The sequence below is a fragment of the Gossypium hirsutum genome, chromosome D06 (genome assembly GCF_007990345.1).
Source record: "Gossypium hirsutum isolate 1008001.06 chromosome D06, Gossypium_hirsutum_v2.1, whole genome shotgun sequence".
Lineage (NCBI taxonomy): Eukaryota > Viridiplantae > Streptophyta > Magnoliopsida > Malvales > Malvaceae > Gossypium > Gossypium hirsutum.
Window position 1 is genome coordinate 14,678,706 of NC_053442.1, and position 17,270 is coordinate 14,695,975.

Here is a 17,270-nt window from a genome sequence, read left to right on the forward strand (position 1 = left end):
TTTTTTCTTCTATTTAATCATTTTTGATTTATTAGAATATTTTTTAAAAATCAAACCCGATATAATTTAGAGGGTTATAGATGCATTACTAGTTCATAATCAAACAGAAGTACATAAATGTTAAATCGGAAAGTTGAATTCTATCAGAGGAGGCTTCTTAGGTGTGGAGATATATATGATCAAAAGCTACCAAGATTAATTCAGATACTATAAAGATGAAGGGGCAGACGAGGCTCTATAACTGCAACAAGTGGAAACTTTCTTGGTGTTGCCAATCCATAAACCTCATCCATGCTCAAATCTTCTGCTTTAGTATTGTCAGGCAATTTCCAATTGAAGCCATGCAACAAGTTCGCTAAGCTTGATTGAATCATCTTTACTCCAAGGCTGTAGCCAGGACACATCCTCCTCCCTGAACCAAATGGCAACAGCTCAAAATTTTGGCCCTTCACATCGATTTTCCTCCCTATGAACCTCTCAGGGCGAAACTCCTCGGGTTTTTCCCATAGGAGCGGGTCTCTCCCTATGCTCCAGGTATTTACGAAGACTCTAGTTCCTTTGCGAATATGGTATCCAGCCACATTACAATCTTCCAAGGCCAAGTGTGGTGCTAGCAATACAGAAACAGGGTGTTTCCTCATTGTCTCTTTCATGATTGCATCTATGTAAGGAAGTTGTGGGATGTCTCTCTCTTCTACCCATCTCTCCCTCCCAATCACTCTGTCGAGTTCTTCGGTTGCTTGTCTGATGAGTTGTGGTTGCCTGATCAATTCAGAGATTGCCCATTCCACTGTTGTTGCTGACGTATCTGTGCCTCCAGCTATCAGATCCTATCATCAAATAAAAAATTTAATCATCTATTAGCAAATTTATAGGCATCTCTTTAGCTTGCAATCATGCTGAAGATTTTTGCGTTATTTCGAGTTTTTAGTAATCTAGAACTCCTCCATTCACTTAATCGATCAATGTCGGATGCACTACACTGTGAACAGTTCAATTAGACAACCTTTAGTCATTGTTTTTCTTTTGGAATGGGCATAAAGGTTCGCCTATCAGAATATTTTTCTTCAAGTGGACATTATGATTAGGGGAACATATCATTTAAAAATAACATGATGTTTCAATCATTTATGGTACACTTCTGTTTGGCTTTTAGTTTAATTATAAAATGACATATGACGATGTTTTTATAGATGAAAGATTTGTATGGAACAAAGTCGATCGACTTTTTGTACTAGTTTTTTGTCGTCTTTCAGTCATTTGCATCATTTTACTTGATTATAGTTTTATTACTGCGTTAATTTTTATCGTTGGCAATGGAAAAAGAAATGGGAAACATAAGAGTGAATGAGCAGAATATAGATACCTGTGTGAACCCCCTTACACCATCATAAGTGAGCTTAACTTCACTATCAGGGTCATCAGCTAGCTGTAACAATAAATCCACCATGTCTTGTGGCACAAAATCCTTGGAGAATTCTTTCTTTTTCTGCTTATGTTCATCAAACACATGGTCGTGAAATGGGTCAAGTTTTTTCTTCAAAGCCTTCATTCGTTTTACGTAGCCCTGCAAATCCAAAAAGTCTAGCCAAGGTATCCAATCCCCAATATTCAACACTCCATTCAACAAGAACAACTCGTCTAGAATCTCTTGAAACTCTTGCAGACTCACTATCGAATTCGATCCAGGCCGATCATCGCTCTTCTCACTGAAGTACTTCTTCCCCAACACGATTCTGCTTATTATACTGAGAGTAACACGTGAGAGCTGCTCTTTAACCCCAATCGGCTTCCCTGATAATCTATACAGGCGGGTGACAAAAGCTTGCATTTCCTCGACTCGGATGTACTCGAAGGACTCGAGTCTTTTCGAGCTGAACAGCTCATGCAGGTAAATTTTGCGGCCTTGGCGCCAGTATGGTCCATACGGTGCCCATGTGATATTGCAGTAGTTATAAGTAGTGTACTTGCCGGCTTCAGTTTGGGGTCTAGAAGCAAAGATATGGTCATGTTTCTTTAGAAACTCCTTAGCCATCTCTGCAGATGAGGCAACCACTACAGGATAGGAACCAAATTTGAGCTGCATCAATGGCCCGTAACGTTGGGATAGTTTGTGAAGAGATTGATGCGGGAGGGACCCGATGAGATTAAGGTTGCCAATGATAAGCCAGGGTTTGGGACCTGGTGGAAACTTCAGTTGTCTCCATCGCCAGCCAATGAAAATTTTGGAGAGGAAGGCTAGAGAAGCTAGCCATGCTATGGACAGAACAAGCCAAGACGGGGACTCCATTGATTAGAGGAGAGTTTTACTGCTGGGAATTGGGGAATATTTACTCATTCTCAAGGTATTTAAAGTTGAGTTCCTGTGATAATATAATGTGAATTATTTAATATGTTACACGTGATGTCTGTATGAGTGTACAAGAAAAGAAGATACGAAATTTATTTTCTGTGAGTTGTTAAAATGTTATACGTGCAGCCTCCTCAACTTCACTTTTAAATATTATTTCTTTAAATAAAACATGGCCAGTCGCACTCAAACAAGATTTGCTTCGACAATTGAGATCTTACCTTTTTAAATCAAGAGAAAATGATTAAAGGCTGTTTTATCAAGCCCAAAAATAAATTATATTTATAAAAATAATTTAAGTTTAAAAATAATCAATAAAATAACTTAAAATGAACAATACCTACTCTAATAATTGTGTCAAAATTAAAAAAATTAATTTTTTGGGTTTTGGCCCATCAATGGCCGGAACCATGTATTTTTTTTAAATTGTATAATACTTATATATGAAAAAGGAAAAAAAAAAGAAAAAAAAATTTTGGGTGCTGGCCTGTCACTGGCCGGCACCCAACAGTAAAAATTTTTTTGAATTTTTTCGTGTCAGAATTAAATATAAATTCAATTTTTTTTTTACTGTTGGGTGCTGGCCATTGACAGGCCAGCACCAAATTTTTTTTTTTTTTACTTTTTTCATATATTTATATTTGATTCTGACACGAAAAAAAAATTCAAAAAAAAAAATTTACTGTTGGGTGCCGGCCATTGACAGGCCAGCACCTAAAATTTTTTTTTTTACTTTTTTCGTATATTTATATCTGATTCTGACACGAAAAAAAAAGAAAAAAATAAAAAAAAATTTACTGTTGGGTGCCGGCCATTGACAGGCCAGCACCCAAAATTTTTTTTTTTACATTTTTCGTATATTTATATCTGATTCTGACACGAAAAAAAAATTCAATATTTTTTTTACTGTTGGGTGCCGGCCATTGACAGGCCAGCACCCAAAAAAAAAAAATTTTCCTTTTTTTTTTTCCTTTTTCGTATATCAGTATTATACAATTTTAAAAAAAAAATACATGGGTTCCGGCCATTGACAGGCCAAAACCCAAAAAATTAATTTTTTTTAATTCTGACACAATTATTAGGCAATCATTGGTGCAAAAAAAGAGTGGGTATTGTTCATTTTAGGTTATTTTGGTGATTGTTTTTTAACTTGGGTTATTTTTACAAATATAATTTATTTTTGGGCTATTTTGGTAAAACAGCCGAAAATGGTCAAGAATTTTAATTCAGGTTAAGATTTTAACATTTATGAGGAGTAGTATGTTAGAGTTGTGTGATTCGAATCCTTATTAAATAAATAAAATATAGTGGTAAAATAAGGAAAAGTCGTATAGAACTACACTTCTCTTATTTGACATTGATTAGAATAATGTTTTTCAACCTTTAAATAGATGTAACTGAAACTCCTCTTGTGTCATTCGATTTTTAATATTAGTGAATTTTCTTCTCCTCTACCCGTGGTTTTTCCCAAAAGAGTTTTCCATGTAAAATTTGTGTGTTTCTTTTCTTTTCTTATTATTTCGCGATCGTTTCTATTGTCATTTTCGACGTTAGTCTTAACATGATAAATAACTCATAGATGGATAAATATACAAAGTATAGTTCTTTATGTATTCTTTATTCTATAATACGTTATTAGCATAATACTCAATTTTTTCATGATTATCTTCTAAGTTTTTATCTTAAGTTCAAGAAGATCTCCTTCTTAAAAGTTGGGAAGAGAGCAAAGAAAGGAAAATAGTTGGTATTAGAAAAAAATTAAAAGGATAATATAATTTTTTACTCCTGAAATTAGCAATTAGGTCACTTTGATATCTATACTTTTTTTGTCCACTTTAGTAACTGAATTTGATAACTAGATCCATTTTGGTTCATGAGCTTGGATTCTATCAAGATTTGATGAAGTGATCAGTGTTACTGGAACAAGATCGAATCAGTTGCTCGGACCAATTAGACCGAGAATTGATTGGTACAATGGTCAAAGCAAAGTAATTAGACTGATTAAATCGAAAACAACTTGAAATTGGTAAACATAAAAAATTAGGACAAAAATTGGCAGTCGAACAGGTTGAATAGGCTTAGTAAATTTTTTTATTTCTTTTAGATTTTTATGAATTTTTAATTAATTAATTAATTATTGTTGGTCTAGTAGTCGAATCAGTCGAATAGATTGAATCAAGAATCTGTGGTTGTTGGTAGAAGTGATCATGGGCTGGGCGGCTCAGCCCGGCCCAATGGCCCGCCCGAAATATGAGAGGGTTCAGGTAAAAATATAAACTCGAAATATGGGTTTGGGCAAAAAATGAGGCCCGTTTAGAAAACGGGCTGAGCCTCGGGCAAAATTTTTTCGGCCCAAGCCCAGCCCGGCCTGGCCCGAAAATAATAAATATATATATTTTATTTCTAAAATACAACATTTCCCAATCCCATTAACCCATTTCCCCTCTTCTACTGTTTTAATATACTATTATAAAATTTGAAATGTACTGTTATAAAATTTGTAATATACTGTTTTAATATATTGTTATAAATACTACACCTTTATTTTTTTTATGTAATATATTGTTTTAATATACTACACCTTTATTTTAATTATTAGTATTGTTAAATTTGTTGATATGATATTTCATGGGCAAGGGTTCTACTCTAAAATAAAAATAAAAATTCTTTTTTTAACTCTTTATAATTTATAAAATTTTAAAATAGTAATGATAAAATTACACTTTGCCCCTCAAATGATAAAAAAAAGTTAATTTAATCTTTTAAAAATTATAAAAATATAGGCTATTAAAATGGTAAAATCATTTTTATATATATATAAAAAATGGGCAGGGTCCAGCTTAGTTTTTTTTCCCCAGGCCAGGCTTGGGCAAAATTTTAGGCCCATATTTCGGGCCAGGCCGAGCCCGGGCCTAGGAAGCGAGCTGAAATTTTTTCTGGGCTCGGCCCATGATCACCTCTAGTTGTTGGGATCTAGTGCCCTTAATAAAAAATCCATCATTCACATTAATATTGTTTATATTTGTCCTCAATTGTTTTTGCACGCAAATCAAAATGAATAAACAAATATTGGCTCACTAATTGCTTAACGTTTAACTAATATTAAGTTGCATTATGTGATTAGATCATAATGTGAGAAAATAATTTATATTAGTAGCTAATTTTAATGGTTCATAGTCAAATGAGTTGAAACTAAGCAAATTGATTCAAAAACTATTATGACGTCTATCAAGTCTAATTAAGGAGATATCTTGTTTTGGGTATCGGAGCAAATGACTCACAAAAGATAGAAACATAGGTGTGATTGTTTGGATTGACAATACATTAGATATTACCCAAGTTGAATTAATCCTAGATCCATTTATGGATTTATTCTCTTGTGATGTTCATAGTGTGCCTTACTTCAATCCTAAGTAAGTGCCTGACTATGAGTGCATGACTCATATACTTTGATCTAAATGCTGGTACGTTAGGTATACAAATTTTGCATGGAATGACTTCATTGATAATAGTGAAATTCATAGTCCAATAAAGGGTGAATTGTATCCTCTCATAGGGATTACATGGTTGATGGAAAAGTAATATGGCTATAGGTCATTCGTCTACAAAGAATGATTTAATTATTATATGTTAGCTATTGATTTTTTCATGAAGGAAGATATAACGATTACCATTAGATAAAATAGGATCTCATTGGGTGAACTGATTTAGCCCAAAAAGATTAAGGACATCCTATGAGAGTAATACACATATGACAAGTTCACTAAACAATCACTTAATAAGTTGCTTTCATAATGGTATATAATAGGGATAGTTCAGTCATGATACTTTTAATGGATTGATTCCATGACTAAATAATTATGTAATTAATAGATGAAAAGACGAAACTTAATTACAAGTTATTTGAGCCCTAATTATATATGTCCAATTGGTTCTTTTGCTAGCTTAAAACAACCCTTGATGGTTTGCATTTGAATCTATGTGATGAGTAAATGAAAATGGCGAATTAGAGAAACAAATTGCATGTATCATTATCAAAACAAATTGCATGTATCACTATCTTCAGTAAAGGCATTTTCTCGCTATAAGCAAGAGATAACTTAAAAATTAAATTAAATTATTTGAATTATTATTTAATTGGTTGCAATTAAATAATTAAAGTTCGAAGTGAAAATTAAATTAATTAGTCATCAAAATTTATTGAGCATGACAATTAAATTTATTCCCTCATAGATTCTAGTACGGTAAAGTCTTCATGACTTTAACGAAATTAGAATTGGGTTGAAAAACAATTTAAATGAGGGAAGTAATTAAATTTACTTTAATTAATTATTTTTTTAAAATAGAAAATTGGTTATTGGGTTGGTTTAAAGACCAAGGAGCCCGAAAAGGGTCACCCAATATGTATAGTCCTAACGGGACTATGGATTTTCTATTAAATATTATTATTTTGGGTTCTCTTATTCAATTTACTTTTATTCCGAGAGCTACTAGTGTAGAAGCTGAGCACTGGGCCCTTCATGAGGGCCTTGACATTTCGCGGGAGTATAAGCTTTTGCATGTTGAGATTGAAGTAGATGCTACCTCTGTTCTTTATTTTATGCAATCTACTTCTAACAAGAACAACTTATTATCTCCATAATTGATGAATGTAGAATGCTCCTCCGTTCTATGACTTCTAGCTCCTGGAGACATATTTTTCGAGGAGGGAACAAGTTTGCAGATGCATAATAGCCTTTAGTTATCTTTCCCCCTAGATGAACTTTATGTTTCTTATTTATTTTATGTTTGTACTAATCCTCCAGATGTATTACATTGTCTCCTTACAAATGATACTCAGGGGGTAACTATGTTTCGAACATTTTGTTAATACTTTAATAATACAATCCTTCTTTTTCCAAAAACAATTAAAAAAAAAAACTCTTATGACTTTTTATATAAAAAGAGACTATGGGTTAGGTCAAATCATACCATAATAAGCATGGTTACTTTGTTATTTTGTGGTGAAATTTAATTTTCTAATAAAGTTTATTTTTTGAGAAAGTTTTGCTTTGATTTCTAGCCTATAGAAAGAAATTTGATTAAAAATTTGATTAGTGAACTATTAATTATTAAATAAGCTTAAAAACTTAAAATTTTATTAAAAAGATTCAAAATTGATTTATTAGTGGAAAAGTATTAATCAAATAATTTGTGCTTGATTTTATAGTTTAATTAATATTAGGTTTGAAGTTTTCGTGTTTATTGGTTGAAACTTTAATTTGTGATATTGGATTTGATTGATAAAAAAATAACATAAAGGTTAACATCTATGCAATTTTATTATTTTAAATTGTCATTGCCATTACTTTTGATTATTTGAATTTGCATTGATTTATGCTTTTAATTTGCCAAATATAGTTTTTGATTATTTGAATTCACATTGATTTATGCTTTTAATTTGCCAAATATAGTTTTTAATATTTAGTCATAGTAAATTAGAATTTTAAAATTTTAATATATTGGTTGATATTTATTGAAATTCTATTATATTATCTAGATAAACTACAATATTTTTAACTTTCTAGATATGCATGACAATTTTTGCAAGTATAAAGTATACATACTTTTTATTAATATATTAAAACATTTGAATGTTTAATCCATATACATAATTTCTCTTTGTTTTAGTGACTACTATGTCAAATCTTGCAAATCTTGAATTTCTGGCTCTCAATATAATGAGAAAAAGACTATTTATCATGGGTTCTTGATTCTGAAATTCATCTAGATGCTAAAGATCTTGGAAGTGCAAATAGGTTAGGTAATGAGGCATCCAACCAAGACAAATCAAAGTCATGATATTCCTTTGCTATCATATCCATGAAGGGCTGATAAGTACTCATAATTCGTATATTTTGGACCCTTATTACTTTACTTTCTATAGTTCTTTGAGTAGAATATCATGTTTTAGCTTTGTTTATGCATTTAGTGTCATTTTTGCATGCACTCTATTTTTACTTCAGTTCTATGTTGGCTAGTTACAAGTGATTACTTTGAGTGCTTTCGTGACTTGAATTAGGTATGTACGAGCTTGGGATGCAATATCGCAACTCATCGGGAATGAAAGGAATGATTCAAAAGGAGGCATGAATAAAGACGAGTGGGCTGCAATGTCATACAGTAGTGTCATGGCACGAATCCAACCCAATAAGTCACACCCTATTGCCCTATACCCTTATGTTGTAGTATCGTCCTGTCAAGCTGCAACACCGTTGTCCGTGTCATGTGGGACATGTTACTATTTTAACTCGAGATGTAAGGTTATTTTTTTCTTTTTGAATATTTAAGCTTAAGCAAGTATTATAACCCTAATTTTAGGTCAAATAAACTCTATAAATAGGATCTTTTTAGAGAGAGAGAGATGTGATATAGCTACTTTTAGTTTTATTTTACTTTTTGTTTTTATTTTCTTTATGGCTTGCTAAACTTTAAATATTCTAGTCAAAGTAATATTCAAAGTTTGATTCTGTAAAGAAGCAAGTATTATAACCTTAATTTTAGGTCAAATAAACTCTATAAATATGATCTTTTTAGAGAGAGAGACGTGATATACCTGTTTTAAGTTTTATTTTACTTTTTATTTTTTATGGCTTGCTAAACTTTAAATATTCTAGTAAAAGTAATATTCAAAGTTTGATTTTATAAAGTTTGTGAGATCAAATTATTCTCAATCTTTGCTTTGTTCTTTGGTATTTGTATGCCTTCAGGTTTAATTGTAATTGTTCAAGTTTATGAACTATTTGACTGATATTTGATAGTTTAGAACGATTGCTTTTTCAATTAGGTAATTAGTTGATCGATTGATCTATGATATTTGTGACAAATGCATGATTATTTGTTTAGTGTGGGCATGTGATCTAACTTAAATAAACATTAATTGTGCCTATTGGTTAGAATTGGGTCTCTTTCATTCTTAATGCTATTAATAGATTAGATCCTAAGTGGTCATTATAGGGTTGTTTGTCAATGTAACTCCACTATTGAGGATGGAGAAACTAGGATAGATAAAGTAGGAGCAGTGTAGGTAGGAATGGGCACTTTTGGGCCTGAAGATGCTTGTATAGGTGAACCATAAGGTAAGGAAGTAGGAATGCTGGAAGGAACATAAACAATAAATATTAGAGAAGTTAAAGTGTTGTTGATTATAACCACCTCCGACCCATTTTCATGAACCTTACCTCCAACCATTTCCTAACTCATCATTTTTATTTCTTTTGTGACACCCCGAACCCGACTCAGGAGTTTCAGCCAAGTTCTAGAGATCACATTAGTCACCAGAGTGACACAGACTACAAACAGTACATTTACACTTGACTAATCAGTCAACTCACATTGTGAATCATTCAAACTAATTGTAGATAACAGTTACATACAATCCCGATCACACAAACACAAACATAATCATACATAACCTATGAACATGCTTTTTCTAGCCGAAAATTGCATTACAAGTCAAAAGGGCAAATAGTAATTTTAGAATCACACAAAACCGTAAACCCTATTCCATCAATATTATCATACCGCACTTGACTTTGACATGCTATGCTTCTTCATTAGTCAACTGGGCCAACTCAATTTTAATTTAAATTAACCAAGTGAAAATTAAACCAATTATGTGTACTTTATTTACTTAAACTTTATCATGCTTACTAGTGCTCATAATGTTTCCCTAAACATGCATTGACTTAAAATGTGCCATTAGACAAGAAAAACAATCACAAGCCAATTATGCACATATTCAAACATATTACCGCACATACATATCATATTACTGCAATCCACAAATCAAAATCCAAATGAACAATAAACCCCAACATGTTTATTGTCGAAACCACTTTTTGAAAACAAAAATTTAGTTGTCGACTTAAAAAAAACAAAAATTGGAGTCGCCACCGATCTTTTATTGAGGTGTGATCGGATCACCTTGAAAACGATTTTGGGTCTAAGAATTTTGAGAAAATAAGTTCGGGAGTCGGTTACGCACAAGGAAGGGTTAGCGCCCTCATAATGCCCAAAATTGGTACCGAATTGATTTTTTAGTGTCTTAGTGTCGAAGTTTTGAAAAGATTTTAAAATACGATCCTTTTGACTTGAATAAATTGAATTAAATAATAAAACACTCTTATTTCAAAGAAATAAAATGTCACACCCAGTGAGTTAAGGCGCAACATTTTTAATCTTCAAAATTAAGTTTATCTTTTGACTTTTAAAACCCATGCATTTTGAGAAGGATATTTGGTTATTTGGGTCGAATGAAAAATCAAAACCCATTAAGTTAGGGTTCAATTTCCCAAAATGTCATATCCAGTGAGTTAGGATTCAACAATTTAAGTTCTCGAGAATAAGCTTTATTTGAAATTTGTACGATTTTATTGAAAAAGGATACTCGGCCACCTAAATTCAACGAAGAAAATTGAAACCCAGTAAGTTAGGGTACAATTTTCTCGAGAATCTTTGGATACCGGGTATTTTGGAAACTTATAAATAAAACTATTTCGATATCTTAATAAAATGTAATCTTTTAAACAATGTAATGTGATTGAATATTTACGTACAACGCAAAAAGGATAATTCGAAAATAAAATGTACACCAATGAATAACAAACAATTAACAAACAAATACAAACAGGCATAACAACAATAATTTCAATCATATATTATGTAAATACCAATATCAACGGTCAAACATCAAATTAATTGTTAATCAAAATTTTTTAAAGATACACTAAAAATAACAAAAGGAGAAATTTTAATTTATAGATCATATGTACCAAAGTTTTAAAATAAATTATATATATGAGTATAAAATAGATTCGAAATAGAATAAAAAAACGTTGCATAATAGTATTTGAAATAAGCTTGAAGCAAATAATATATACTAATTTTACCTAGGTAATTTGTATAAAGTGAAACACAATAGTAATAATACATATTATAAAATATCAAAACCGTATACAAAATATATCAAATTTTCATAAAAAATATAATGAATTTGAAATGTTAATGTATGATTAATTTAAATAATGTTAATAATAATTTAAAATAATATCATGTTACATCAAAATGCAGGGAAAAAATTAAAAAAAAAAACAAAGGGGCAATTTGAAATAGTCTGCAAAATTGAGAGGACTATTTGTGAAATATACCCAAGCATTGAAAAACGAGCGGATCCTTCCCTGAGTCGGGTCATTGCGCGGGTTGCTGGGGATAATCGACCAATACAGCACCGTTTTAGAGCCACTGAAATAGGCCCTAAACGGTGCCATTTTATGTACTATATAAAAACCCCTCATAACCCTAAAATTAGTCTGTTAACAAATAGACACTAGCCATCTATCCCTTTGTGCTGCTTCAGCACCGAAAGCCCTCCACGCATTCAACTTCGACCTGAACAGAGGAGGGATTTGGCGACGCACCGATCCAGGTAAGATTTCTAAGCCCCTTTCTTCTATATTTTTTATAACCAGTCGATCGGAAAAAAGAAAGAAAAAAATAGAAAAACAGCGAAAAAAGAAAAAAATTTAACTCGAATCACCTTTTTAATATTTCTTTGTTTCTTTTTGTATTTGGTATATGCGTAAAAAATAAACAATGGCTTTCTGTTTGTTTTTATAGCCAAATATTCAAAAATGAAAATAAAAAAATAAAAAAAATACAATTTTTTTCTTTCTATGTTGTGCTGTTTTCGTCTTATTTGCAGGTACAACGTATGAAGGCTGTGGATGTGGCACGTACAGAGGCCAGCTGGAGGCGCGTGGAGGCGTTACACGCGTGGGGAGCGGCTCGACACGTGCGGAGGTCTTGGTTGCTGCGGCGCTGGGAACTGGGTACTATTAGGGTTTCAGTGGATTTTGGGCTTGGGGTAAATTAGGTTTGGGCTTGGGATTGGGCTTTTTAGTTGTAATTTTTGGGCTTATAATCGGGTTTGTATAACTGGAAATTTGGATTGTTATTTAATTTTTTTTTATTTTTGTGTTTTTTTCTTTTTTCTGTGTTTATTTTGGTGTTTACTGGGCCGGGCGAATTGGGCTATTACAGTTGCCCCTCTTTGCTAGTTGTCGTATAACGAGAACGAGCAAGGACTAAAAGCCCAATTGTGCTTGGTTTTGTCGAGCCTCACTTCCTCGGTGCTTCTCTTCTTCAAGTAGTCTCGTTCTAACCCACTGTATCTTTAAGGGTATAGAAACTGGTACTTCAATCCATTCTACTGTGATATCAGGGAAATAGGATTTGTAACTTGTAGTTTCTCAGTAGAATAAAATTTGCTATCTTCAGTCTGCTTGACTGCAACTTCAGGGAGATAAGACTGGATACGATTTGCTCTATTGTAACTTCAGAGAATAAGACTTGCTATCTTCTGTCTGCTCCACTGCAACTTTAGGGAGATAAGACTGGATGCGATTTACTCTACTGCAACTTCAGAGAGATAAGACCTGTCATTTTAATCCGCTCCACTGCAACATCAGGGAGATAGGATTGGTTTATTCTGTCTGCTCCACTGCAACTTCAGTGAGATAAGACTGGATGCGATCTGCTCTACTGTAACTTTAGAGAGATAAGATCTGTGGTTTTAATCCGCTCCACTGCAACTTCAGAGAGATAGGATTGGTTTCTTCTGTCTACTCTACTGCAACTTCAGGGAGATAAGACTGGATGTGATCTACTTTCTGGAACTTCACAGTGATAAGATTTGGCATTTTAATCCGCTCCGCTACAACTTCAGGGAGATAGGATTATTGGCTTTAATCTACTCCACTGCAACTTCAGGGAGATAAGGTTCGCCATCTTCAGTCTGCCCCACTGCAACATCAGGGGGATAAGACTTGCTTTCTCAGTCTACTCGACTACAACTTCAGGGAGATAAGACTAGATGCGATCTGCTATCTGTAACTTCAAAGATATAAGATCTGTGGTTTTAATTCACTCTGCTGCAACTTCAGGGAGATAGGATTTACGGTTTCACCGATCTGTTCTTTGGGGAACATGACCTGTATAATTCATTTTATGAACCTGATTATGCCTAGTGATTAGGATGCCATGATCAAAATGAATCAAATGCTCCTAACTAGACGCGTGTGAATGATGTTTGTATGAATGCAGAATGTCAATTTTCAAGAATGATCCTTCTTTATCACTTAGGTTGTCGTTGCTCGAAGTTCATTAAGGTTTTATCACTGACGTGCTACAACGCCTTCTTGCTCGGCTGGCGTCTCTAAAGAAACACTTAGTCAGATTGCCCGTATTGTAAACCTCAAAGCTCAATCTACTGGGACGTAAAATTTGTACCATCATTCTCCCACTATAACCCAAGGGTAGAAAAATATGGCTTTTTCTCAATCCTCTCCTATAGCAATTCAAGGATACAGAATGTGAAGCTCTTTGGTCCTTTACACCATTCCCAATGAGTCATACCAAATGCTCATACACAAATGAAGAATTCTCTTCTCTAAGAATAACTTCTTCTTATTATCTGGTAATCATTGTTTGCTTGTTCATTGAAGCGTTATCACTAATATGACATCTCGTAATTTTGTTCAATCAATGTTTTTGGCAACAAAATCCAAATAGATAGTCTTAATTTAGACTTTTCCTTTTCAGATATTTCAACCTTTAAACTTGGTGAATTCTAAAAAATAGTCCAGTTTCAGGTTCCTGTATTATTTAGAAACTTCTAGAGTAATATACGAAACTTCCCTTGAAAGTTTTATTGGTCCATTATTCTAATGCAACATGCTTGCAAAAAGAACATAACAATGGATAAAATAGAATTGATTTGAGAGCATAGCTCAAAATGAATGAATTATCAAGAATATTGAGAATAAAAGAGGAATTGACTCGTATCTTGAAAAAGAATGAAGTATTCCGAGAACAACCAATTCAATATAAATAGTATGAAGACTAGGTGCCCCAGATATCGCAGCTTGAACTTCTCTGTACAAACTTTCTGAAGACCATTATGAGTTTGACATGTGTTTAGGAGATCTGCAGTACTCTGTCGATGCCCCAAGATGTCGCATACCCTTTCCTACTGATTCAGGTATAGCAAGACCACCGCATGCCCCATTCTGATCAATATCTAAGCTACTTTGATCATCTCATGCACAATTCTGATCCAAAATTTGAGACTCCCTTTTTGGGTTTTCAACTCAAATACCTTTTGGTCTCAAGGTGCCCTTTACGGGTTTTCACCTTGGCCTCTCCATTTTATTTTCTTTTTTCTTTTTCTTTTTATTATTTATTATTACTTTATTTTAAATTTTTTTAGGAATCAAAGCGCCCTTTGCGGGTTTTCACTTTGGTCTCTTTCTTTCTTCAGGCGAAGTATTTCTTGACTGAATCCGAGTTTACAGGATTTGGCAGGCTTTTACCATCCATCTCGCTCAAGATCAAAGCTCCTCCAGAAAAGGCCCTCTTTACAACATAAGGTCCTTCCCAATTTGGCATCCATTTCCCTCTAAAATCCTTTCGTAGAGGAAGTATCTTTTTCAACACCAGGTCTCTCTCATGAAATTCTCTAGGACGAACATTTTTGTTATAGGCTTGCATCATTCGTTTTTGGTACATCTGATCATGCTGAATAGATTTTAACCTATTTTCTTCTATCAGGTTCAACTGATCATATCGAGATTAGATCCATTCAGCCTCATCTAACTGTAGTTCATCTAACACCCGGAGAGAAGGGATCTCAACTTCAATGGGTAGCACTGCCTCCATCCCGTAAACTAGAGAAAAAGGTGTTGCCCCAGTAGAAGTCCTGATAGATGTTTGATAGGCAAGGAGAGCGAATGGTAATTTCTCAGGCCAGTCCTTGTAAGTTTCAGTCATTTTTCCCACGATTTTCTTGATATTTTTGTTAGTTGCATCCACTACACCGTTCAATTTTGGGTGATATGGTGACGAGTTGTGGTGTCTGATCTTGAATTGACTACAGACTTCTACTATTGTGCTATTGTTCAAGTTTAGCTCGTTGTTTGATATGATTCTTTCAGACATTCCATATCGACATATGATCTCTTTTTTCAAGAACTTGCCGACTGCTGACTTCGTGACATTTGCATACGAAGCAGCTTCCACCCACTTAGTGAAATAGTTAATAACTACAAAGATAAAACAATGTCCGTTAGAAGCCTTCGGGGATATGGGCCCGACGACATCCATACCCTACATGGAGAAAGGCCACGGAGAAGTCGTAACATGAAGAGTTGACGGATGCGCGTGTATTTTGTCTGCATAGATTTGGCATTTATGACACATCTTGGCATAGTTGATGCAATCTCTTTCCAGAGTGGACCAGTAGTACTCGAATCTCATAATCTGCCTAGCCATTGTGAATCCGTTGGCATGTGTTCCACAAATACCTTCGTGAACTTCTTCTAGGATTTTCTTGGCCTCCACATCATCCACGCATCTCAATAGCGCTTGATCATTTCCTCTTTTGTATAAAATCTCTCCATCTAAGACATAGACAATGGCTAGTCTTCTCAATGCCTTCTTATCATTCGTCGTTGCCTGATTAGGGTACTCGCGATTCTTCACATATTGCAGTATGTCTTGGTACCAAAGATGGCTATCATTTTCCTCTTCCTAGATATTGTAGCAATGAGCCGGAACCTTGTAAATGCTCATCTGGATAGGCTTCATGTCTTCTAGCTTGTTCACCTTAATCATGGAAGTTAGAGTAGCCAATGCATTAGCCATCTGGTTCTCATCTCGTGGGAGATAGAGAAAAGTAATGTCATCAAACTCTTCAATCAATTCAAGGACCAACTTTCGATAACTGATTAATTTGGGGTCTCTCGTCTCCCATTCACCTTTGAGTTGGTATATTACCAATGTAGAGTCCCCATATACCTCTAATACCTTAATTTTACGTTCTATGGTTGCACGGATGCCCATGATGCAGGCTTCATATTTTACCATATTATTTGCAATCAAAATCTAATTTACTAGTGAAAGGATAATGATCTCCATTTGGGGACACCAAGACTGCCCCAATCCCATTTCCTACGGCATTTGAAGCTCCATCAAAATTTAGCTTCCAAGGATGATTTTCTTGAGAACCCTCTTCAGCAGTTGCCACGCACATCAAATGTTCATTCGGGAAGTCAAAATGCAGAGGTTCATAGTCTTCTAAAGCTCTACTGGCCAAAAAGTCTGCTATTGCACTCCCTTTGACAGCCTTCTGATTTACATATACTATATCAAACTCAGAGTGTAAAATCTGCCATCTGGCCATCCTCCTATTCAACACAGCTGACTCCATCATATACTTTAAAGGGTCTAACTTTAAAATTAGCCAAGTCGTATGGTAGAGCATGTATTGCCTCAATCTCCGTGTTTTCCAGATCAGGGCATAACATAATTTTTCAATGGGCGAATATCTCATTTCACAGTCAGTAAATTTCTTACTGAGATAGTATATCGCCTTCTCCTTCCGCCCCATCTCATCATGGTGACCTAGCACACATCCTATGGAGTGGTCAAACACCGTTAGATACAGGATTAGTGGTTTATTTGGACTAGGTGGTGATAGTACTGGGGTACTGGAAAAATACTTCTTTACTCTGTCAAAAGCATTCTGACATTCTTCATCCCATACACTTGAGTTATGCTTCTTAAGGAGACGAAATATAGAGTCACACTTCTCAGTTAGTTTTAAGATGAACTGTGCTATGTAATTTAGTCTCCCTAGAAATCCCCTAACTTCTTTTTGAGTATGCGGGAGGCAATTCTTGAATAGCTTTGACTTTATCTAGGTCAATTTCAATTCCTTTTTCACTGACTACAAACCCTAGAAGCTTTCTTGATCTAGCCCCAAAGATACATTTGGCTGGATTGAGTTTGAGTTGGAACTTTCTTAACCTTAAGAACAACTTTC

The 17,270-nt window shown here is 34.1% G+C and overlaps 2 protein-coding genes across 2 annotated transcripts; both read right to left on the reverse strand.

Moving 5' to 3' along the window:
* LOC107901059 (trimethyltridecatetraene synthase) lies at positions 1–2,462 on the reverse strand. Its single transcript, XM_016826902.2, has 2 exons — positions 1,367–2,462; positions 1–830 (listed from the first exon to the last, which is right to left on the reverse strand). Exons 1-2 carry the CDS (start codon positions 2,288–2,290, stop codon positions 201–203), a joined length of 1,554 nt encoding a protein of 517 aa, XP_016682391.1. The 5' UTR covers positions 2,291–2,462; the 3' UTR covers positions 1–200.
* A 13,091-nt stretch (positions 2,463–15,553) lies between these two features.
* LOC107899947 (uncharacterized) lies at positions 15,554–16,655 on the reverse strand. Its single transcript, XM_016825681.1, has 3 exons — positions 16,374–16,655; positions 16,052–16,330; positions 15,554–15,976 (listed from the first exon to the last, which is right to left on the reverse strand). The coding sequence occupies exons 1-3, from the start codon at positions 16,653–16,655 to the stop codon at positions 15,554–15,556; spliced, it is 984 nt and encodes a 327-aa protein (XP_016681170.1).
* Between the last annotated feature and the right edge of the window lie 615 nt (positions 16,656–17,270).